This window comes from Corticium candelabrum, chromosome 13 (genome assembly GCF_963422355.1).
Source record: "Corticium candelabrum chromosome 13, ooCorCand1.1, whole genome shotgun sequence".
Lineage (NCBI taxonomy): Eukaryota > Metazoa > Porifera > Homoscleromorpha > Homosclerophorida > Plakinidae > Corticium > Corticium candelabrum.
This window is the reverse complement of record NC_085097.1, coordinates 4,770,838-4,794,623: the sequence shown is the minus strand read 5'-3', so window position 1 is coordinate 4,794,623 and position 23,786 is coordinate 4,770,838. Positions and strand designations below refer to the sequence as shown.

At 41.0% G+C, this 23,786-nt stretch overlaps 5 protein-coding genes and 1 long non-coding RNA gene across 8 annotated transcripts; 1 reads left to right on the top strand and 5 right to left on the bottom strand.

Annotated features, from left to right (window-relative positions):
- Nucleotides 1–618: 618 nt before the first annotated feature.
- Nucleotides 619–3,749, bottom strand: LOC134188900 (uncharacterized). Of its 2 annotated transcripts, none has more exons than XM_062657108.1 (11): nucleotides 3,451–3,749; nucleotides 3,367–3,389; nucleotides 3,171–3,257; nucleotides 2,629–2,693; nucleotides 2,472–2,563; nucleotides 2,308–2,412; nucleotides 2,155–2,238; nucleotides 2,017–2,082; nucleotides 1,787–1,958; nucleotides 1,678–1,728; nucleotides 619–1,173 (listed from the first exon to the last, which is right to left on the bottom strand). In XM_062657108.1, exons 6-11 carry the CDS (start codon nucleotides 2,356–2,358, stop codon nucleotides 1,154–1,156), a joined length of 444 nt encoding a protein of 147 aa, XP_062513092.1. In that variant the 5' UTR covers nucleotides 2,359–2,412; nucleotides 2,472–2,563; nucleotides 2,629–2,693; nucleotides 3,171–3,257; nucleotides 3,367–3,389; nucleotides 3,451–3,749; the 3' UTR covers nucleotides 619–1,153. The 2 variants fall into 2 exon arrangements, with proteins under 2 accessions (XP_062513092.1, XP_062513091.1); XM_062657107.1 differs by having other exon boundaries at nucleotides 619–1,221; nucleotides 3,451–3,747.
- Nucleotides 3,750–4,065: 316 nt separating this feature from the next.
- Nucleotides 4,066–6,867, bottom strand: LOC134189303 (uncharacterized). The gene is made up of 3 exons (XR_009971478.1): nucleotides 6,532–6,867; nucleotides 4,405–4,486; nucleotides 4,066–4,329 (listed from the first exon to the last, which is right to left on the bottom strand). It is a non-coding gene; the product is annotated as an uncharacterized LOC134189303 (long non-coding RNA).
- Nucleotides 6,868–8,566: 1,699 nt separating this feature from the next.
- On the bottom strand, nucleotides 8,567–13,056 carry LOC134188875 (uncharacterized). Of its 2 annotated transcripts, XM_062657082.1 has the most exons (4): nucleotides 10,002–11,757; nucleotides 9,911–9,926; nucleotides 9,699–9,848; nucleotides 8,567–9,228 (listed from the first exon to the last, which is right to left on the bottom strand). In XM_062657082.1, exons 1-4 carry the CDS (start codon nucleotides 10,023–10,025, stop codon nucleotides 9,128–9,130), a joined length of 291 nt encoding a protein of 96 aa, XP_062513066.1. In that variant the 5' UTR covers nucleotides 10,026–11,757; the 3' UTR covers nucleotides 8,567–9,127. The 2 variants fall into 2 exon arrangements, 1 of the variants encoding a protein (XP_062513066.1); XR_009971400.1 differs by adding an exon at nucleotides 12,723–13,056 and having other exon boundaries at nucleotides 9,699–10,498.
- A 994-nt stretch (nucleotides 13,057–14,050) lies between these two features.
- Nucleotides 14,051–16,375, bottom strand: LOC134189101 (uncharacterized). Its single transcript, XM_062657331.1, has 4 exons — nucleotides 16,304–16,375; nucleotides 15,946–16,227; nucleotides 15,815–15,887; nucleotides 14,051–15,749 (listed from the first exon to the last, which is right to left on the bottom strand). Exons 1-4 carry the CDS (start codon nucleotides 16,353–16,355, stop codon nucleotides 14,300–14,302), a joined length of 1,857 nt encoding a protein of 618 aa, XP_062513315.1. The 5' UTR covers nucleotides 16,356–16,375; the 3' UTR covers nucleotides 14,051–14,299.
- Nucleotides 16,376–18,682: 2,307 nt separating this feature from the next.
- Nucleotides 18,683–20,633, top strand: LOC134188899 (uncharacterized). The gene is made up of 3 exons (XM_062657106.1): nucleotides 18,683–19,077; nucleotides 19,152–19,454; nucleotides 19,932–20,633. The coding sequence occupies exons 1-3, from the start codon at nucleotides 18,693–18,695 to the stop codon at nucleotides 20,378–20,380; spliced, it is 1,137 nt and encodes a 378-aa protein (XP_062513090.1). The 5' UTR covers nucleotides 18,683–18,692; the 3' UTR covers nucleotides 20,381–20,633.
- A 648-nt stretch (nucleotides 20,634–21,281) lies between these two features.
- LOC134189100 (uncharacterized) lies at nucleotides 21,282–23,599 on the bottom strand. Its single transcript, XM_062657330.1, has 3 exons — nucleotides 23,242–23,599; nucleotides 23,100–23,175; nucleotides 21,282–23,039 (listed from the first exon to the last, which is right to left on the bottom strand). The coding sequence occupies exons 1-3, from the start codon at nucleotides 23,594–23,596 to the stop codon at nucleotides 21,494–21,496; spliced, it is 1,977 nt and encodes a 658-aa protein (XP_062513314.1). The 5' UTR covers nucleotides 23,597–23,599; the 3' UTR covers nucleotides 21,282–21,493.
- Between the last annotated feature and the right edge of the window lie 187 nt (nucleotides 23,600–23,786).

Below are 23,786 nucleotides of genomic sequence, written 5' to 3'. Positions count from 1 at the left end.
TCAAAGCAGGTGATTAGAAGGAGCCAGACCTCAAAACAGAGCAATGCTATCTATCCTGATTAATGCTAGGACGTGTTTCCTGCCACTGGCACGCCTTATACACCCGCCTAGATGCTTGCAACAAAGAATACCAACAGGAGACACCAACAGGAGACACACGTGCTGTGACCCTAATTGACCTTAGCTTCAAACGACGCTTCCCATGTGCTGCCCATTCTCTCAAAGGACTTTCACAGGTATAGATGACTGATTCAAACTGATTTTATTATATTTGGATAAATAAGATAATTATTAAGTCGTAGGAATTATACTGCAGTATAGGAATAACTCTGGTCTGTGTACATACATAGATACATATACACATTTTAAAAATGTGTGTATATATATGACTGAAGGTCCATTGTTACTGTGCCATAGATACGTCTATATCTAGGCAGGAGTCTCAGCCATGCATGCTCCATGCTTATTGAGAAGAAACAATAAATATACGTATGCATGTTTACCTATTATATATATATATATATATATATATATATATATATATATATATATATATATACATACATACATACATACATACATACATACAAATTTCAGTACACCACTTTGTGACTTTCTGTTCTAATGTATAAACAGCTGCTGGTTTTCTGTCATACGACACTGAGTAGTTATAAAATACCACTGCAGAGTTGAATTTGTATTCAGCGCTAGACACAGTACATCAATGCTGTACACACAGCAGCAAATAACTTGCAACTAGAAACCTCAAACATGCATCTAGCTGCAGTTAAACTTACAAGATAATAGAATATTAGCTAAATTATCCGTATTCTCATGGATGCTACAGAGCTAGCTCTCAGAGTCTGTCACTAGTTCTCACTTATTGCTGTCAAGAGACGCTTTGAAAAGTGAACATCGTTTGATCCAAGATATACGAGGTGTTGAAGCTCGGAGGGCATGTCACTGTCGTCCAAACGAATTGGTATGACTTCGTGGTTCTGTTGTAGTTTTCGATTATAGCTTGATTGATAACATAGCTCTGCCATCCTTCGTCCAAAAAGTTTTGACTTACGAAAAATGATTATTCGGTCGCAAGTATTCATCATGTCCACAATTGCTCTTGGTATTGGCAGACCCGGCTTTGGATACAGCATCAACTTGATGTCATTTGCACTTTGCAAGATGGGAAACAATGTTTCAGTAACCCACGTATCCTTTTTACTGTAAAGACATGCGGTCTTTATAATAGAGGGCGTTGTCTCCACATCAAATTGTTCGACAACTACACACACACACACACACACACACACACACACACACACACACACAAACACAGACACACACACAGACACAGACACAGACACACACACACACACACACACACACACACACACACACACACGACATACATACACACTTGCAGTAGCCTCTTGGCACAGATTGTGAATAATACAATACACGCGTGTGTCTGCTGATTGATTAGCATCTGCTAATTAAAACCATCTCACTAACAAACCATCATTAAAATTTGAATAATTTATAACTGAAATCCACTTTAGGAATGGGTACATTACTAACCTGTTGCAAAAGAGGCTACAAAATCAAAGTGTATGTCGGCAATAAAATTTATGTGTAATAACGTTACGCTCCATTTAATTTAAGAATCGATTCACTAACCTGTTTCGTTTTCTTGACTGATGTGAGAGGCCTCTTGTTGTCCCAATTTTTCTAAAACATTTGTCAGCAATCACAACCACGTTGAGGTGTCAGTCACATATCTCCTTACCAAAGTCACCAAGTATTTGCTTTGCAACAGCGTTTGCTACTTCTTTCTTTGTCTCTGTTTCTTTGGTGTAGACAGCATCTTTTTCTTTGTGTTTCCTGAGAAGTCTCACATTAGCTAGTTTTGTTGCCAATCGTTCTATCAATATGGAACTGGAAGCAGTTAACTCTTGCAACTGAACGAAACAATTCGATACAAAATCAAGTCATTAAGCATGATAGAAAATGTTGTACTCGTGGTGTTTGTGATAATTTCAACTCTATGTCCTCCTGAACACCTCTAATTCTGTCAAGCTTGTTCTAACACATACACATCACATTACAAACACAATTGGCCTAAACCACTGCTGAAGTGGACATACTAATACATACATATACATCACTTGCAACAGTCGTCTCTCGTACTTTCATTCGAGTAAAGCAAGCAGCAACTGAACAATCATTTTCTGGCAATTCCTGCGTTCATATGTAACAAGGTGAGTATCTCAACTGCTTGTCTAATTAAACCACATTCATTGCTTCAACCTGCAATGCATCAGCAATTCTGTTATTCTCGAGTGCATCCATTACTATCATGCTCTGTTTGTTCTTCTCATCCAAGACTTCTCTGCGTAATGTCACATCTTGCAACTACACAAACAATCTGCCTCACTCTAAATATTAGCAAACCCACAGACTGTACTGCTCACCTCACTGTCAAACCTGTTGTATTCAGCTCATCACTTAAATCATCAACAGTTGTAAACAAGAAATCCACTGATGTTTCAATACTCTTGAATTGCTACATGCACAAGTAGAAGAAATCAGTATTAGTAAATGTTACAAATTCAACTAGAACAAGAATACTGAAGCAATTGCTGACAATGACGACAACGTCCTCTGGTTCATCTGCCACATTCTCCTTGCACTTCCTACATCAACAGTCACAAACTACTGTCATTACACGTGCAATGTAGACACAGACAGGTTTACCTAAACTAAGTTATACAAATATACAGGTACTTATATCTACCAAGAAACCAGAATGTCTGTACTTCTGTCTGTCTGAGGCAAACACCAAGACAGATGCACACACCAACATGAAAATTTTGTTTTATGTGTAAAAGAAGAGAGAGAACAACATGGAATGGGTGGCGTTTGGAGGAGCATATAATTAGAATTAACTGCCCCTCAACCAGGTATTTTTGAAAAGCTCCTCATGAGCTCAGTCACATAAACCGAATATTGTTTCCTACCATTTATAATACATAATGTTTGTTAACTGCTCATGTTGACTGCTATGCTTGAGTATTAATCATTTAATGAGACTAACCAAAATCAGCTTACAAGCAACAACCAGCTGTCATAGCAATAGAAGATCACCTCAATGTAGTATACCAATTACTAACCTGAGCTTAAATAATGGTGTAATGACGTAGACTGATCAACAGCTCCAACATCAGATCTGCTGCTCATTGAAAAACCAGCGAATACACCTGGTGTTAAGATCAGATAAATTAGTATTGGCAATCCCAATAACTCTCCTACAACACTAATTAAAAATATATTTTCAATGATGACATGCCTGAAATATTGATTACTCACCCGTTGTCCAACTTGTCTTATCTCTGACATAAAACAAAAATATAAATTTAATTAATGACACAAGACAACCAAAGACTATAGTACCATCAGTTGTAATGAGATGAACATCTTCTGATTTGACACGAAATATCCCAGTAGGAATAATATAAAATGTATGTGATGGCAAGTTCCTCAATTTCAACTCAATAGAGACATTTCTTGTTGACTCAGAGTGGAATGCTTCTGCGATCATCAGACCAAAGAAATGTTTAGACTCTTGTGCACTCAAGGTTTGCAGAAGTCGTAATCCAGCTTGAGCTGACAAACGCAGAAACATCCATGTACTGTTGGTTATAGAAACAGTTAACTGTACTTCATGAACATCAACTCTCAATATATAAGCGATTTTCGTTTGAAGATGTTCTTTGTCGATATACTTTTCTTCAACACTTACATGCAAAGTTGCAGAGACCTCATTATTGATGCAGACAAATGATGACGGATGTACCACTACAGGTTTCTCAGTTTCTGATTCATCCACATAGTCGACATCAATACGGACGGCAATATAAACACTGCGAATAGCACTGTTGTTTAGAATTGCCTGGCAAGATGGGGAAATAGAAAACTTAACGTTTTGATTCATTGTGCACTTCTGGAAAGGTTTGCATTCATCACAAAGTATCTTTCCCATTACAGGCAAATTGGACTTTACACGCAATAAACAACAGAACCTCATGTATGTTGCATTGTCAGATTTTGGAAGGACAGCCATCAACAACTTGTAAGTATCCAAATTTGTCCATTTGGCCTCACTCAAACGTTCATGTATTTCCATTGAACGACTTTCGTCAATAAAATCGTTAGAAAATAGCATATCATTCATATCATTTGTAAAATGTAGTTTCTCAGAGAGTTCTGATGCTTCATTTTGAACAAATTTCCAACATGTACTTGACAGTTCATCATACTTGGTAGCATGGACTACAGGGCACAAAGATACATCAAGCTTAAGCAATGAAACAAAACACACATTCGAATCATACAAAATTTGCTTACTACAATATCCAATGTAGCTGACTAACAAAGCAACCGATATTGCAGCAATAGCTATTAAATGTTTCTTCCATGATCAAGACATCTATAGTATACAACAACAATAATAATATATTTCTTATCACAACAATTACAGTTGTAGTTCACGCATACCAACAAATACTCTACACAAACAAGACAAACCAGAACACAAATAAAACTAGATCAACACAGAAACTTTAGTTCTCTATAATTTAGAGCTAACAGATTTCCTACAGAATACCTCGACGAATGCCCTAAATTGTCTCTACATGTCATAAGTGCAAGCCCTCAAACAAGAGGGTTTGACAATTCCAAAGCAGTTTTCATATACAAGCCCGCAGACCTCTGGACCTGTACTGATGCTTCCGCAAACCAATCTTCCAGTCGATCTCGTACCGAATCTTTTTGTCTCAGTCCGATACCTCTCTGGATACCCTTCTGATTTGTTTCAGCTTAGATACAGACATTTTCTCTATATTCCATATTAAATTGGCTTCCATATGATAAAATTGGGAAAAGTTGTATGTCCACCCAGTTTCTTCCACACATTATCCTTCAAACATGTGTTCTGTCCACACGAGCAGCTAATGAGTTGACGGCCCCAAAATTTCCGTTTTCTACTCTCCACAGCTGCGACATCAAAGTTTTAATTGCATATCCTTTATTACCCCAAGACGAGAAAACTTTTGACTACACAATAAATCATCACCACCACCACCACGAGAGAACTCTGTAACCACAGAGGGTGGCTGTCTCTTTGCCGTGAACTTGATAGTCAAGCATTTCTTACTGTTACAAGTCAGATTGTGATCATTTGCAAATGATACAACAATTGCACTACAATTCAATCAAACGTAAATTAAGTAGGGACCTAAGGGTCTTTGCTGTTAATTGAGTATTGGACTAATTATGTCCCGGCAAAGCTTGCAACACTTTCTATTGCAAGATGGCAACAATCCTACTTTAATATCCTCGTGGTTAAGATGTACTCATCTCACTACTCAGCGGCTAGACTCTGAAAAATAACTGCAAAGTTGGACATTCAAAACCAAGTGTAGCTGATTTGTTTTGCTATAATTCAATAACTGCAGTACTACATTAGCAACATAAATCAACTACACCTGTTTTTGAACGTTAAAGTTTGCATAATACTAGCTTTAGTGGAGTCATCTGTCTCTCTATAAAAGGTGCGTGCACACACACACACACACATGGACACACACTCACACACACACACACACACACACACACGGGGACACACACACACACACACACACACACACACACTCATACACAGACACAGACACACAGACACACACATAGACACACACACACACACACACACACACACACACACACACACACACACACACACACACACACACACACACAAATGGCAAATGGATAAAGAGCTGTCGTTAAACGGTAATGCCCCCAGCCAGATGGCTGGGTTCCTGTGCACTAAGTAGGAGCTTTGGGCCGTGCTAAGCAATCTCCTGGAGCCTGGCCAGGTGCTCGCATGAGCATCGACTGCAACGCCAACTGTGGTTTGGGGCCCAAAGTCCAACCCGAACCCCAGTGGCTGATGGACTTTGTTGCAGTTGGAGGCCTTTGCCACCACAGTCAAAGACCAGGTACTTATTTATACTCCAGAGTCGAGAGAAGCAACTTTGTGTAAGTTTCTTGCGCAAGGAAATTATGCCATAGCTCACCATCACCGTGACTTGAACATGTAACCCAGCAAGGTCCCAAATGTTTCCATTCTCCAAACGCACTCTGTAACCAATTGAGCCATAGCACACACACACACACACACACACACACACACACACACACACACACACACACACACACACGCACACACACAAACACACACACAACTAATATTATCAAAATTAATTCTATTTTAATTAGGTGTATTTGGTAGTGTATGGTATTGTTACAAACTTACAATACACTACAAATACGTAGACTGATCAACTGTAGTGTACTTGCATGAACCCCTAGCTAGACCCCTTCCTTACCTACAACACACTGTAATTACAACCAATACTATTAGAGTGTCTGAATACTTTCAACAGTATCTATAACTTTGACACACTCACATACCTGCTGACTGCTTTCAAGCTCTAGGGGAGACTCCTCTGGCTGTACATGTTGTACTTGCGCCCGAGCACGATGAGCAGATGGAACCTTCATGACTTGCGTGACAATGTGATTCTGTCCTTCAACTGGAAGAACGATTCGACAGAAGTGATTGAATACATCGTTTCCCCTGCGCGGCAAAATATCGTGGAGGAGTTTCCGAGAGCGCTCTTCCTCTGTGGAACAGCCATTTCGCAGGCTACTGCAATCTTCTGCGGTTAGAACGCCACAAGAGCGCAAACGCTCCATCAGCAACATCGGGTTTAACTTTTGAACAAGTTCCGACAGATTGGGGGTAAAGTATCGTTCCCAGTCGGAAGACATGTTGCAAGTCTCAGCCTGGTAGTTTCAGATGGTTGGAGTATCCGGGAGTGCGAAGGAAGCATCACCTTGTCTCGCGCTGTGAATGTCTGGCCACGCGAGACTCAGGATTGTGCAAAGTTGCGATGTAACTACTCTCTGTTCGCATTGACTTTGCGCTTTGAAAATCTGTAATAAGTTCTGCGCAATAGGGCGGACAGTGACGATCTTGATATCGTTCGAAACCGCAAGCTCCCGGATTTTCTGTAGTTAGGGTAACGACGGCGTATGTACTATACATTCACGTTGGCTCCGGGCATTGACATGCGTCAGTGCTACAGCCACATGAGGATTTAAACCCAAATATGGCTCTAGACGGCAGGACAGGTACAAACATGTGCGAGAAAGCAATGATCATGCTGTCTGTTTCTCTCACATGTTTGTATGCCTTCTAGAGAAAACGGTGTCGAATAATAGTTACGTTCGTACTCTGAGTTTGAATTTGAAAAATGGGCGTGATCAAGCAGTGTCACGGTTATTCCCCTCATTTCAGATTCGGGGATGTCCCTGACAACAGCTAGTTATGTTATCCGTAATTAGCAATTTAGCTAACTATACTTTACATGACAGAATGTAGCCGAGAATGCTGATAGCATTTGTGTGTGTGTGTGTGTGTGTGTGTGTGTGTGTGTGTGTGTGTGTGTGTGTGTGTGTGTGTGTGTGTGTGTGTGTGTGTGTGTGTGTGTGCGCGCGCGTGCGTGTGTGTGTGTGTGTGTTTGTTGTTTGTGTGTGTGTGCGTGTGTGTGTGTGTGTGTGTGTGTGTGTGTGTGAGTGTGAAAGAGAGAGATTTAAATATGCTATTGATCATCTATTTGCACTCCATATGGTCGTGCACAGTAGCTACTAGACTGAGTGTCTGATTCATTAAGTGAAGGCAAACGAGATGTTCAAAAACAATTCAGACACTGATTAACCATTCAATACATTTATTGCCAAACTTAGCATCTGCATGGTAGTAAATCTAACACATGCATATAGAACGAAGTCTTCGTCTCTAGATGCAATTTCGCATCCGCCGACATCCAACCAGTCGCCGTCGCTTATCTTTTCATTATTGGTATACAGTATCACACAATGCTTTGTTATTGTTATGTGCCAATGTGTGTCAGCCGTAAACAAAGCGCCTACCTACGTGTACAAGGCACGAGTTAGAGCTCATGTGACTCTGTGGTAATGGGAATTACTACTATGAAACACTTTGCTACTCCCGTGGTCAGCAATTTGATTGCTTTAGCTTTGTTTCCTAGTTTTGATTAAATTTTAAATTAAAAAATTCAAATTTGATTGAATAGAAAGTTAGTGATCAAATTGCTGTTTGTCATGCATACATAAATAGATCAAATTGTTTTTTATTTGCAATACTAAATGTTTGGCTTATGCATGTCACGAAGTTTTAGACTAAAAGCTATATAATCAGTACTAAATACAATCTGGTCTGCATTTAGTTGTTTCACTGCCAGCAAATTACGTGACTGTCAGGTGACTAAATGCAAATATGGTTGCACACATGGCAATCAAAGCTAACTCTTTTGAAACTCCAAAGTTGTATAGCTTATAGACAAAATTTAGCAATGTATAGCAGAATCATTTGTTACACGGTTGCTAAATTTTATCGTACAACACACAAAGCAAATTTTAACTATTAAAAATTTGATTTTTAAAAAAAATACATAAACAACACTCAATGCTGTCTAGACAGCAGTCAAATTGTAACTCAAAATCGTATGGTCTAGCTTTCTTCTAGGCAATCAATTAGATAATCAATTAATCAATTAGCCAATCAATTAATCAATTAGCTAAGTACAGAGACTTGGCTATAGTCACAGCAAACAAAGTATTCTAAGTTTCAGATCTAACAGATATTTGTCACGAATGTTGCAATTGCAGATCTGGTGTTCTTGCTACGTAGTTTCGGCCGTATATTGCTGCTAAGAGACGATTCGTAAAGTCGTCGTCGTTTGCACTAAGAGCTATTAGATATTGGAGTTCTTAAGGCATCTCACAACCGTCTAGTACAATTGGTATCACGGTAGAGCGCTTCTGTTCCATGCCTTGTGACAAAGCCTGATTGACCTCGTATTTCCACTCTGTTTTGTTCCAGTAGTTCTTGCTGATGACAATGAGTATTCAACCACATCCATCCAGTTGTTTCACAATTGCTGTTAGCATCGGTAGACCAAGTTCTCTAGACTTCACCAAATCAATGTCTTCTCGTGCTTGCAAAATGGGAAACAATGTTTCGCTGACCCAAGTATCTTGTCAACGTCCTCTGGTTCATCTGCCACATTCTCCTTGCACTTCCTACATCAACAGTCACAAACTACTGTCATTACACGTGCAATGTAGACACAGACAGGTTTACCTAAACTAAGTTATACAAATATACAGGTACTTATATCCACAAAGAAGCCAGAATGTCTGTACTTCTGTCTATCTGAGGCAAACGCCAAGACAGATGCACACACCAACATGAAAATATCATTTTATGCATAAATGAAGAGAGAGAGAACAGCATGAAATGGGTGGCGTTTGGGGGGCCATATAATTTGCCCCTCAACAAGGTACTTTTGAAAAGCTTTTCATGAGCTCAGTCACATAAACTGGATATCGTTTCCTACTATATATAATACATAATGTTTGTTAACTGCTCCTGTTGACTGTTATGCTCGAATATTAACCATTTAATGAAAATAACCAAATTCAACGTACAAGCAACAACTAGCTGTCATATCAATAGAAAATCGCCTCAATGTAGTATACCAATTACTAACCTGTGCTTAAATAATGGCGTAATGACGTAGAATGATCAACAGCTCCAACATCAGATCTGCTGCTCATTGAAAAACCCATGAACACACATGATGTTATGATCAGATAAACAAGTATTGGCAGTCCCAATAACAATTCCAAACAAATCTCTCCTACAACAATAATTAAAAAATATATTTTCAATGATGACATGCCTGAAATATTGATTACTCACCCGCTGTCCACCTTATCTGATATTTGACATAAAACAAAAATATAAATTTAATTAATGACATGACAAAGGCCTTAACCAAAGAATGAAGTACCATCAGTTGTAATGAGATGAACATCTTCTGATTGACACAAAATATCCCAGTAGGAATAATATAAATGTATGTGATGGCAAGTTGCTCAATTTCAACTTAATAGAGACATTTCTTGCTGACTCAGAGTGGAATGCTTCTGCAATCATCGAAGCAAAGAAATGTTTAGACTCTTGTGCACTCAAGGTTTGCAAAAGTCGTAATCCAGCTTGAGCTGACAAACGCAGAAACATCCATGTACTGTTGGTTATAGAAACAGTTAAGTGTACTTCATGAACATCAACTCTCAATATATAAGTGATTTTCGTTTGAAGATGTTCCTTGTCGATATACTTTTCTTCAACACTTACATTCGAAGTTGCAGAGACCTCATTATTAATGGAGACAAATGATGACGGATGTACCACTACAGGTTTCTCAGTTTCTGATTCATCCACATAGTCGACATCAATAGGGATGGCAATATAAACACTGCGAATAGCACTGTTGTTTAGAATTGCCTGGCAAGATGGGGAAACAAAAAACTTAACGTTTTGATTCATTGTGCACTTCTGGAAAGGTTTGCATTCATCACAAAGTATCTTTCCCATTACAACACAAGACGTAACATACACGCATACCAACAAATACTCTACACAAACAAGACAAACCAGAACACAAATAAAACTAGGTCAACACAGAAACTTTAATTCTCTATAATTTAGAGCTAACAGATTTCCTACAGAATACCTCAACGAATGCCCTAAATTGTCTCTATATGTCATAAGTGCAAGCCCTCAAACAAGAGGGTTTGACAATTCCAAAGCAGTTTTCATATACAAGACCGCAGACCTCTGGACCTGTACCGATGCTTCTGCAAACCAATCTCCCAGTCGATATCGTACCGAATCCTTTTCGTCTCAGTCCGATACCTCTCTTGATACCCTTCCGATTTGTTCCACCTACTAGCTTAGATACAGACATTTTCTCTATATTCCATATTAAATTGGCTACCATATGATAAAATTGGGAAAAGTTGTACGTCCACCCAGTTTCTTCCACACATTATCCTTCAAACATGTGTTCTGTACACACGAGCAGCTAATGAGTTGACGCCCCCAAAATTTCTGTTTTCTACTCTCCACAGCTGCGACATCAAAGTTTTAATTGCATATCCTTTATTACCCCAAGATGAGAAAACTTTTGACTACACAATAAATCATCACCACCACCACCACCACCACGAGAGAACTCTGTAACCACAGAGGGTGGCTGTCTCTTTGCCGTGAACTTGATAGTCAAGCATTTCTTACTGTTACAAGTCAGATTGTGATCATTTGCAAATTATACAACAATTTCACTATAATTCAATCAAACGTAAATTAATTAAGTAGGAACCTAAGGGTCTTTGCTGTTAATTGAGTATTGGACTAATTATGTCCCAGCAAAGCTTGCAACACTTTCTATTGCAAGATGGCAACAATCCTACTTTAATATCCTCGTGGTTAAGATGTACTCATCTCACTACTCAAAGGCTAGACTCTGAAAAATTAACTGCAAAGTTGGACATTCAGAACCAAGTGTAGCAGATCTGTTTTGCTATAATTCAATAACTGCAGTACTACATTAGCAACATAAATCAACTACACCCGTTTTTGAATGTTAAAGTTTGCATAATACTAGCTTTAGTGGAGTCATCTGTCTCTCTATAAAAGACACACACACGCACACACACGCACACACACACACACACACACACACACACTCGGACACACACACACTCGGACACACACACACACACACAGACGCACGCGCACACACACACACACAGACACAGACACACACACACACACACACACACACACACACACACACACTCATACACACACACACACACACACACACACACACGGACGGACACACACACACACACACACACGCTCACACACATGGACACACACTCACACACATGGACACCCTCACATACACACACAAACAGACATGCACACACACACACACACACACACACACACACACACACACACGGCAAATGGATAAAGAGCTGTCGTTAAACAGTAATGCCCCAGCCAAATGGGCTGGGTTCCTGTGCACTAAGTAGGAGATTTGGGCCTTGCTAAGCAATCTCCTGGAGTCTGGCCAGGTGCTCGCAGGAGCACCGACTGCAACGCCAACTGTGGTTTAGGACCCAAAGTCCCACCCGAACTCCAGTGGCTAATGAACTTTTTCGCAGTTGGAGGCCTTTGCCACCACAGTCAAAGACCAGGTACTTATTTATACTCCTGAGTCGAGAGAGGCAACTTTGTGTAAGTTTCTTGCCCAAGGAAATTATGCCATAGCTCACCATCACCGTGACTTGAACATGTAACCCAGCAAGGTCCCGAATGTTTCCATTCTCCAAACGCACTCTGTAACCAATTGAGCCACAGCACAGCACACACACACACACACACACACACACACACACACACACACACATACAAACTAAATATTATCAAAAATTAATTCTATTTTAATTAGGCGTATTTGGTAGTGTATGGTATTGTTACAAACTTACAATACACTACAAAATACGTAAACTGATCAACTGTAGTGTATTTGCATGAACCCCTAGCTAGACCCCTTCCTTACCTACAACACATTGTAACAATACAACCAGACGTACAAATACTATTAGAGTGTCTGAATACTTTCAACAGTATCTATAACTTTGACACACTCACATACCCGCTGACTGCTTTCAGGGTCTAGGGGAGACTCCTCTGGCTGTACATGTTGTAGTTGCGTCCGAGCACGATGAGCAGATGGAACCTTCATGACTTGCGTGACAATGTGATTCTGTCCTTCAACTGTAAGAAGGATTCGACAGAATTGATTGAATACATCGTTTCCCCTGCGCGGCAAAATATCGTGGAGGAGTTTTCGAGAGCGCTCTTCCTCTGTGGAACAGCCATTTCGCAGGCTACTGCAATCTTCTGCGGTTAGAACGCCACAAGAGCGTAAACGCTCCATCAGCAACGTCGGGTTTAACTTTTGAACAATTTCCGACAGATTGGGGGTAATGTATAGTTCCCAGTCGGAAGACATGTTGCAAGACACAATGCAAGTCTCAGAATGGTAGATAGCCTCAATGGTTGGAGGATCCGGGAGTGCAAATGAAGCCTCACCTAAGTCGGACCTCTCGCGCTCTAAATGCCTGGCCACGCGAGACTTAGTACAAAGTGGCGATGTAATCACATAATCAGCCACGCCCTATCACTTTGGAAGTAGTATAGCTAGAACAAGCTTCGTACTCTACCAGACCCTCTCCTTGCGTTGTTGTACCGCAGACTCGTGACTAGCACTTTCGTCATTCCCGGCTGTTATGTCGCTTAATTAAACATCCGGGAATTGCGAAAGCGCAGCGTGAGGGGTCTGCTACAAGACTAATCTAGGACCAGTGCTAATATGCTGCAAAGAAAGACTACAAATAATGATTTAGATGCCGCAAATAGACATTTTGTTATTAGGTCCATTGACGATGACGTTCAGCGCTTTTCTGGTGGTCATTGATATTCACCAGGTGCGGTGTCTAGAGTTCGCGGTCAACGTAATGCCTGCAATCTTTACAGGGGCGTTGCGTGGGCGAAAAAATTTGTGGTGCTGACTGGCTGCTGAGACTTCAGCTCCGGTCTTTGATATTGGAAAAAGGAAAAGGCCCCCGAAAAGTGGTGGGGCTCAAGCCCGCTCTAGCCCCTATTACGCGACGCCCCGATCTATATCGAATCGGCTAGTCGTGATCGCCGTGTAGACTACACAGAATCATTTACCCTACTGAGCTCACCGGCCGGGTTGGTGGGCGCCGAGATGGGGGCAAAGACCCTATTTGCCCATCATGGAAGGGCATAACGACACACTACTTGTAACTGCGCCATATAGATACGTCTATTTAGTCAGCTGGGGTTTCAGCCATGCTGCATGAGGAATGGGAAAAACACTAAATGTATGTATGTATGCATATATGTATATTCGTACCAGATGTATGTATGTACGTATATACAAATATCAGTGAACCACTTGATTTCTGTTCTAATTTAAGCTGGTTTTCTACCATACGATACGAAATAAGAGTTTATTTGAATTCAGCTATATATACACAGTACATCAGTGCTGTACACACAGCAGCAACCAACTTGCAACTAGCTATATAGAAACCTCAAACACGCCTCTAGCCGCAGTTAATGAAACGTACAAGATAATAGAATATTAGATAAATTATTCATATTCGTCATGGATGCTACAGACCTAGCTCTCAGTGTCTGTCGCTAGTTATTACGTATTGCTGTCAAGAGACGGTTTGAAAAGTCAACATCGTTTGGTTCAAGATATACTAGTTGTTGAAGCTCCAAGGGCATGTCACTGGCGTCCAAATTAATTGGTATAACTTTGTGCTTCTGCTTTAAGGTTTCAGTTATAGCTTGATTGATAACATAGCTCTGCCATTCGTCGTCCAAAAAGTTTTGACTGATGACAATGATTATTCGGTCACACTTATTCATCCTGGTCACAATTGCTTCTGGTTGTGGTACACCAGCTTGTAGATACGGCTCCAACTCGATGTCTCTTTCATTTTGCAAGATGGAAAACAATGTTTCAGTGACCCAAATATCTTTTTTACTGTAAAAACATGACGTCTTTATCATATTGAACGGCACCATCAACTCAACTTGTACCACCCCGTCACAAAGTAACGGCACGTATGCATTGCTACGAGCCCTGCACTTACACCGAGCCCTGCACTTGCAGCAAACATAAACGGCGAATACAGATAGTAATGCAACAATTAAAACACCAATGACAAGAGGTATTAGTAACACCAGATTTATATCTGGCTCGTGGCTGTCTTCCGTATGTACCACAGTTACATTGACAAGATACGGGTCTCCGACATCAGTCCAGTTTAAAGTCATTGGTTGCAAGCATTTTGCTCTAATTTCAATTCTACTGCTCGTACTATGAGATGCATTAGCCACAAGAAATCTGCGTCGATATCCAAGGTCATCCGGATGCATATCTAAGTCAAATGATGACACCATTTTGTGACTAAGCGAGACTCGAAGTGTAGCAGCTAAACAAAAAACTTGACAACTGAGATGACTCACTGGAAATTTTGTCGCCCCGTTGAGAAAGCATTCAATAGCAGTGCGGTTAGACACAAAAATCTCATCGCCTTTCTGACTACGATTAACAGCTTCATCAACAATGCAGTGAAACAATGGAAATGTATAGTTAGACATCCTCATCCATGTAGATTCGTCGGACTGTAGGTAGAGTGTGCCTGTAATTTGCTTGTTATCCGTACTGTTGCAAGATGTGAGGCGTGAGTAATCCAATTGGGATATTTCAGCGTCATTCTTAGGACCAAATCGAACCTTGAAGACAACCGGGATTCGTCCAGTGTGACCTATCTGCCCGCCAGCAGGACAACAGACCAAGTGCCCAGCATTGAATGCGACATCACCGTCACCATCGATGAAGTAGCCTGCAGGATCTCCTCCCTCTCTTCCACTCAAGCAAGAACGATAGTTATAAGAGTCACCGTTGTAACTGTCAGCCGTTCCTTGCACGACAACCAAGCTGTTTCCCGACTGGCAAGGCGCAGCGTCTCTGCTGAGATTGCATCTGGAACTCAAGGAGACCCAAACGTTGTAATACACTTGATGACTGCCGTACGGCGCACGAACCCTAATGTAATTGCAAGGAGCTTGAACATACCTACAAACAGTCGATTATTGGCCAAATGCATGTCTACGTATATAGACAGGCAAAGGGTGGATTACTTCGAGACGCTTGCCAGGACATAATAGTTCTTCTGTAGCAAACACACTATGCCGTTGTCGACGGTCATGTGTTCTAGCTCATAACGAAAATAGATGCGCAATTACATTCCATTAATACAAAGATGTCTTACTTTTAGAAACATGCATTTCGTTGCTGTTTGGTTGGGTCGTTTGTGGGTCATAGCAGGCTTCCCTCCGACGTTTTCTACAACACTCGTCTGGTTGTCCTGGAGGGCTACGCCTCAGTGCACACCGCATTACCTCACGACAGTTTGCTTCGTCCACTTTGCTGTCGTCCGACCATAAGCAACCGGGAAAAGCGACTTTCGGTAGATTCGAGGCTTGTCGCCAGGTGCAGGGGTCGGAATAACTGCATTCGTAAGCCGTCTTCCAGCTCGAACAACTTGCGGTTTCTACAGAGCAACAATTGCGTCACATGCGGTCAACGAGTATGCGATCGTTAGCCACTAGGTTACGCCCCGCCCTTACCACTTCCTACTGCTTGAAATGCCACGACAAGCAAGACTTCGAAGAGAAGCATCTCGAATGAAGTAATCGATCGTCTGGAAATAACACGCATGCGTAGTGTGCCGAATGCCAAACAGCAAACATAAGTCGTTATTTAGTTAGGCCAACTATTCACTGTGACCGCCTAGCACGCACGCAAAAAATACCACTAGCCACATGTGTGCTTTTCTTGCATATCTCGTAGTGGAGTAAAGTGTTGTCTGTAAACATAAGGGCGTGGTCCAATTAATTGAGGTACAATGCTCGGTGATTCCCCTTGAAGATTTGGGATATGCCCCTGACGTAGTTCGAAATTGGATCTCACAGAAGGTGGAGGAGCAAAAGATTCTGCGTAAATCAGACCATCTCTCCGCAAGATTAGTTAATGACGTAGTAGACTAATGCTGACGTGTAATTACAATCTATATCTGTATTGCAACTCAGTGCGCGCATGCAATTCGTATCTAAATATAGCTTCTCTGTAAAGCGTTTTTATGAGAGTAATAAAATTCTTTATAAATCAAACTGAAATAGTATGTCAAATAATAGTGGAGATATTATGTAGTAAGCACTAGAAACCGCGGAACACTGGGGCACGTGCCCCCTCAACTTTTTGAGCTGTGATTGAGAAATCATCACTATAGCTCAGACTAATGGAAACTCTAAAAAGTTTTTAACTCATCTGCAGATATACAAGAAGTAGTTAAAGACATACGTAGAGACATACATAGACTGACGACAACTTGCTCTCCGTCTAGGCTATTCCTCAAGCGCTTTACTATTTCCTAAACAAACTTAATTGTTTATACCAAACAGCTATAAACATATAAACGTATAAACATCGTTATTTGGCGTTAATAAAATAAAATACAGATAAATTTTAGTTTATTTTCGTAGATTGACAATTTTTTTAGAAATCTAGATCGGCTCTGTAAACTTTCACATTCATGTACTATATATGCATACGCGCGTATAGCATTACTAATGCCTAGCTTTACATATGTATATGCATGGACGCATTTTGCTTGCGCAACGACAATGACAAATACAGAACTTAGACTCGTATTGCGTTCTTTTTCTTATTGATTTCGCGAAGACATGGTCATGAAAGCTATCATTTCTCTACATTCTGTAGATCTAATTACGCTATCTGCATGCATGATGGTGTCAGGGGCTTGCCCGAATACGAAATGAGGGGAATCACCGCTTGATCACGCCCTGATTAGAAATTCAAAGAGCAGGTTACAAAAATAGAATTGGACATTACAAACAATGATATCTTTGCCAGGCATACAAACATGTGCAAAAACGGTGATCGTTTTTATAGTACGTATATATATATATATATATATATATATATATATATATATATATATATATATATATATATTAATGGGAGACTCAATACAATTAGGCTAATTAATTAGCCTACAAACATATGCAAGAAAGTAATGATCAGTTTGAAAAGGCACACAATGAATTTAAGTATAAGTAAAGTCTGTCAAACGAGAGACTCGCTAACATACGAACTCGTGCTGAAGTGTTAGACGATCTGCAAGTGGTCCTGCTGTGTAAAGCCACATGTGGATGTAGGATTGAGGCATTCAGTGCCTGGAGCAAACGTGAATGCATATATAGACTCCCTGGTATTGCATTTTGCAGAAGCCAATTTCTAGAGTACTGCAAACGGTTTTGGTCAGTCAACAAATGAAATTAGGGCTCGATCCAAAATTTTCATGAAGGGTTTCCGTCGTTTTACAAAGTGACTAACTAAAATTTAATTAAATTAAAACTTAGACAATTCAAAAATGTGTTTATATTATTAGTTTGTCATAAATCAGTTAGTGTGGATCAAAACTTGCCAGATCCTAGGCTTACAGTCACGTGCATAAAAATCCCGTCGACCCAGTTCAGCACTAAATTTTGACGAGCATGACGTAGACGCTCAGGGCAACGCAGCTCCTGACCGTCGGTGTGAGATAAAATTATCGATACACGCACAACCGTGAGAACATGGGCACGTAGACGCGACACTAGACTTATGATCGACACATGCAGATTAGTTTCAATAATCATATTTGCACGCTCTTGTCTCGATCACCTATGTATTGTATCGTTCTTCTAAAAATGCTGCATTATAGTGAGCTACTATACTTTTAAGTTACTCTCCCTTTTCTTTGAGCCTCGAGCAAGCCGTAGTTCTTACACGTTATCATTGCACTGTCAATAGTTGTCTAGGAGAATGTGACAAATGATGTAGAGGGGGCAGTAACATGTCTAGAGTGCCTGAGGTGACTAAGGCAAATTGACCCTAGAAGAGCGGGACCGGGCCCCATTGCGTAATCATTATCAAAGCTTCACGGTCTTGAGTATGAGCTCTCTTCTAGTCGTAGCACTCCTGCTCTGGACCGAATCTTATGGGCAAAAGCCACTGTCTTGCGATTTAAAGCAAGTACACTATCGCACAGCAGAGCCCAAGCACGACCACTTGGAAATCTGCACGACCAAGCCCAATGATCCCTTCGACATTGCAACACAGAGGGTGATCAAGCACCCCTTCAGTGCGAATTCGAAGAGAGTCGAGTACAACGCCTACACGGTCGTCTGCGCCCTCTACAGCCTGCAGGTGCTCGTCGACAACCTAAACGGCGTGGAACGTCGTGGATGCTCCATCTACAAAGAGCGAACGGAATGGATTGCGTACGTACAACCGCAAACAGTATGCGAGTTTATCTGCGCTGCACTAACTGGAAGAGGTAGGCTCTATGTCTAGAATGCGTCTAATTATTGCAAAGTGATGAGGATCTGTTTGCATGCACGCTCTCTTCAGATACAGAGCAATTTGAGATTACTCAACTCGCCGTCCAGAACACCAACAATCCTTCGGACGTCGTCCGAGTGCAGCAACGACTTCGTGGCAGTACATTCGAGACGTTTTGCTGGCTTTCCGGCTACGACATGGCATTGTATCTCCCACAGTCGAATCCTGTTGGAGTCGTTAGGAGGGCGAATAGCAATGGATACTGTCAGATGTACGTCGACGAGGACTGGTGGTATGCAGCGGCGTCGAAAGGCTCCGAAGAACACCCACAGTTTGACGACCACGCAGCTTGCAACGTCACTTGCCACTACTGTATGTGAAATTAATTAATTAATTAAACAGTACACATGCATGAAACCATTAGTAAACAAGCGAGCTCTGTAGTAGTCGGATCGGCGGGTGCCAAGCCCCACGTTTTGAAAGTGTGTACTTCATGCAGTTAGCGCATACTTTCGTTTTGGTGAGCTGATTAAATAGCTAATTTATATATGAAGGCATGTGACATTTTTGCAGAGTATACCGGGGCCCATTTGTTAGATGTACTAATAGATTGTATATTAATTTTTATAGGGAAATATATAATGTTTTATATAAACCCACCTACGTCGGTATCTAACACACACACACACACACACACACACACACACACACACACACACACACACACACACACACACACACACACACACGCACGCGCGCACACACACACACACACACACACACACACACACACACACACACACACACACACACTGTATACATGTAGCTTACAGCTCGTTTATGTTGTAGTGGAAATGGGTGTGAATGTAGACGTGAATCCGGGAGAAATGGTGACCCACGCCATCTACCAAAAAAGCACATTTCTATTTCCGGCCGACGGTATATCTCAGTGCAGCCTCGCCCACGTTAACCTCCAACCGACCAATGCAAAAGAGCTCATCGGCTGTCAAATGAACATAAGCGAGCACTTGGAACGTCCAACATGGCAGCTGATAGTTAACGCCCCGGAGCAGGGATCAGTGGAATGTGGAGTGGTGTGTTCGTGTCCTGTCTCCTCTAATTCTGCGGTGAAGTGGCCGTGCATTCAGCCAAAAGGACGATCCCAAAGTGTGCAGGAGGATCTCAATACGAATCATAGCTACAGTTCATGGAGTGTCACAATGATTGGCGTTTTCGTCGTGCTGTGTTTGGCGTTCTCTGTTTTGATGTATACCAGGGTAGACAAACGAAAACGTTGAATCAGAAAGCGGGACATCTAACAGCAACGTTAGGATAACATTATAATATCCACATGCTTGCATGATGGATTAGCATTGGTCTCTAGTTTTCACAGTATTCAACGGTTTAGCTGATTTATTTGTGTTTTCTCATTTTTGCTAACTATGTAACCTACAGTTCAATCCTGACATTCATAATAAACGTGGAAATGTTACAATCAGTATATTCCAATAAATAAAACACATTAATTAGTCAAAATACAATTTTTATTTTTTTATTTAATCTGCTAAAATTTGAAAAGATCTTTATACGAATGTAGAAACGTGTGGGGCAAAGGGGCTACCAGCCATGCCTCCAATAATTTTCCTGCGTCACTTCATTACTTCCAATGCTGTAATGAATACGAGTTTGGCTCCTACGTAGCCTCGGCCTTCCAGACATGTGTAGCGTCGATTCAAATTTGAATTGGCGCTACACGGGTCTGGGAGGCCGAGGTTAGAGTATGAGTGCAAAAATTATTTCGATTTAAAGACAACATAATTAAACATTAATATTAAGTACCGTATGTCTATAACAGCGCAATGTTATATGTGGTATGTTAATCTGTCATCTTTCATGCTACCAGAATCTGAGTGTCTGAATGCATAATAATTTTAAAACGTTTAATTACATACAGTTTCACCAATTTGAAGCATTGGATGAGACATTGTTGTGTAGACCTGATGGTACAGTCTCAACTTTGCTCGTGCTTTATAACTTAGTCTCTATGCTGTGTGAGGACTCGAGACGAGTCTAGTTACTACTAATGCAAGTAATACAAATAGCTTGGTTGTAAATTATTTTAAAATTTTGTTACAAAACTAATGAGTTTGTTACAATGGCGTGCAATTTCTGCAAGGCAAATTGCGAAAGTCACTTGAACTTCACATTAATTCTAATTTTGGAACAACGTATAAGTCCAATAAATTTGTACATAAATTCTAATCTTTAACTAGCAATTGCTATGCATTACGATCTTGGTAGAATGTGAATACGTTTACACTGCATAACAATAGACAACACAGACATATTTTAAAGTAAAACAAACACACGTCCAAGCAATGACATCAGCCAGTTTGCTATCAATGTTTGAACTAATTAGTCAAAATTTGTTTGTCTTCAATTACTGCTTCTAGGAGTCGATTCCAAAAATTGTCTGAATTTATATGAAGGCAGCAGTAGTGAATGATCACTTCAGGTACACAACTGTCATCCAAATGGATTGGTATGATATTCACATTGCTGTTTTTTATCGTCTCCATCAAAGCTTTGATGATGGCATAACCACTCATTTCTTCATTCAAGTAGTTGTGACTGATGATGATAATAATTCTGCTGCTTCCTTTCACCTGCTTGACAATAGCATCTGGTTTAGTTTGACCCACAACTGGATACTTTTTCAGTCGTATTCTCTTGTCAAGTTCCAGTTTTGGAAACAACTCCTGTTTTACCCAGGAATCCTTTTCACTAAAGAGGCAGGAAACCTTTACTACATCTTGTTGTGCATCAGAAGTGGTCATCAGTTGATCTGCCTCGTCTGTGCTTCTTGAGTTTTCTAGAGTGTCGTTTTCTGTCATTGGTGGATGAGGTTGCTCGGAAACTAATTCCAGTGTGTCAGTCGAAACGTCATGTGCATTTCGATGTCCATGTCTATTACGTTTGTGTCTTAACCAGAAATACCTGACTACAACAACAGCAGCGATTATAATTATGATTGTCAGGATTGCTGCAATTGGAGCAATCCATACTGTAGATTCAGTACTTGTCTTTAAATCTGCTGCAGTGACATAGAACGCATTACCTTCGACTCTTGTCTCCGTCCAGTTAGACGCAAGTGGCTGCAGATATTGTCCAAAAACTTGTATTGTGCATCCTGGGTCAGAAATATCTGACACGTACACTGACTTCGAATAATTTGAATCCAACATTGACATGTTCAATTCATGCACTCGTGATACCCCGTCAGGACACGTGACCGACAAAGCCAGAGAAGCAGAAGAATGGCGGAGTATACAGCGAGTTCTCTCAGCCGACACTTCCATGTGTAATGAACACTGGATAACATCTCGTAGAGTAACCATAATAGAGTCGTTGCCCAGTTTGCTGCTATTGGTATTGTTGACAACAACACACCTAACCACAGGTGTCGTGTAGTTGTACACTCTTATTCCCTTGTATTTTGCAGACGACATTTTGATTGAAATATCTACCGGTTTTGAGTTGTTGTCACACGATCTAAGGCTCTCCGTATTAGTAACAGTGACGTCGTCCTGATCTCCAACCGTAAATTTGATATCAACCGGTATACTATCTGTTTCACCGACGTCTCCGCCAGCAGGACAACAGGCGATCTGTCCAATACGAAGTACCAGATTGCCATCATCGTCGATGTAGTACAACACCGAACTCCTTGACTCCACGGTCCAACAAGAATAATAATCGTTGTCGTCTCCATCTATATTATTTTCTATTGCTCCTTCCATCACCATCATACTATTGCTATATCGACATTTCATTGGAGTATTGACATTCGCTTTGCATTGTGAACCTAGAAAGATCCAGGTCATGTAACTGTAATCTACCACTTCGTGTTCTAACGTATTTTCCGGCATGAAGTCTGTACAAGGCGGTTGAACATACCTAGACAATCAAATCCATCGAGTTCAATCAATTCCTAGCCAAGAATACTCTATGTCTCACTGGCTGAGATCAGCTATAGCATAGGAGTCGTTGTATGGTAGGCATACCATGCCATTCTCACGGTCGAGCCAAGTGCCTGCACGCACGAAAACAATCCATGCACTCGCTTATGTAAGCGATCACCTCACACATTGCGTCATACCGTTTAGCTTCACATCGTCAAATACATAGGTGGGCGTGAAATCGTGACCGCCTTCTGCTCTCCTACGTTTTCGCCTCTGCCGTATTGGTTGATAGTCCACCTGCTTTACACACTGTGCAGGAGATTGAGACCACCTACAGACGTCAAACTCCCCGTCATATCGCTTTTCAACAGCGTTTTTCCACGAACAAGGGTCTAAGTAGTTGCAGTCGTACGAGGCATTCCAGCGATGGCATTCGTCTCCTGCAACAGCTAGAGGGAGAAAGAGAGAGACAATGCAGTGACGTTTCTGATGTGCGTTCGCCTCACTTTTTGTCACCGATAATGCGAGAACAAAAACGAGCAACAGTGGCATTCTGAAACGAATGAACGGATGGAATTCTAGATTTGCATTTGGTCACGTGCTGCATTAACTAATCACTAGGACGCATGCAGCCACACGAGCAAAGCGTGGAGTTGCATGGTGTAGCAGTGGGGTTTGCCTAAACCGCATTGGCGTGCCAAACAGCAAGAACGACATGTAGAGAGTAGCATAATGAACACAA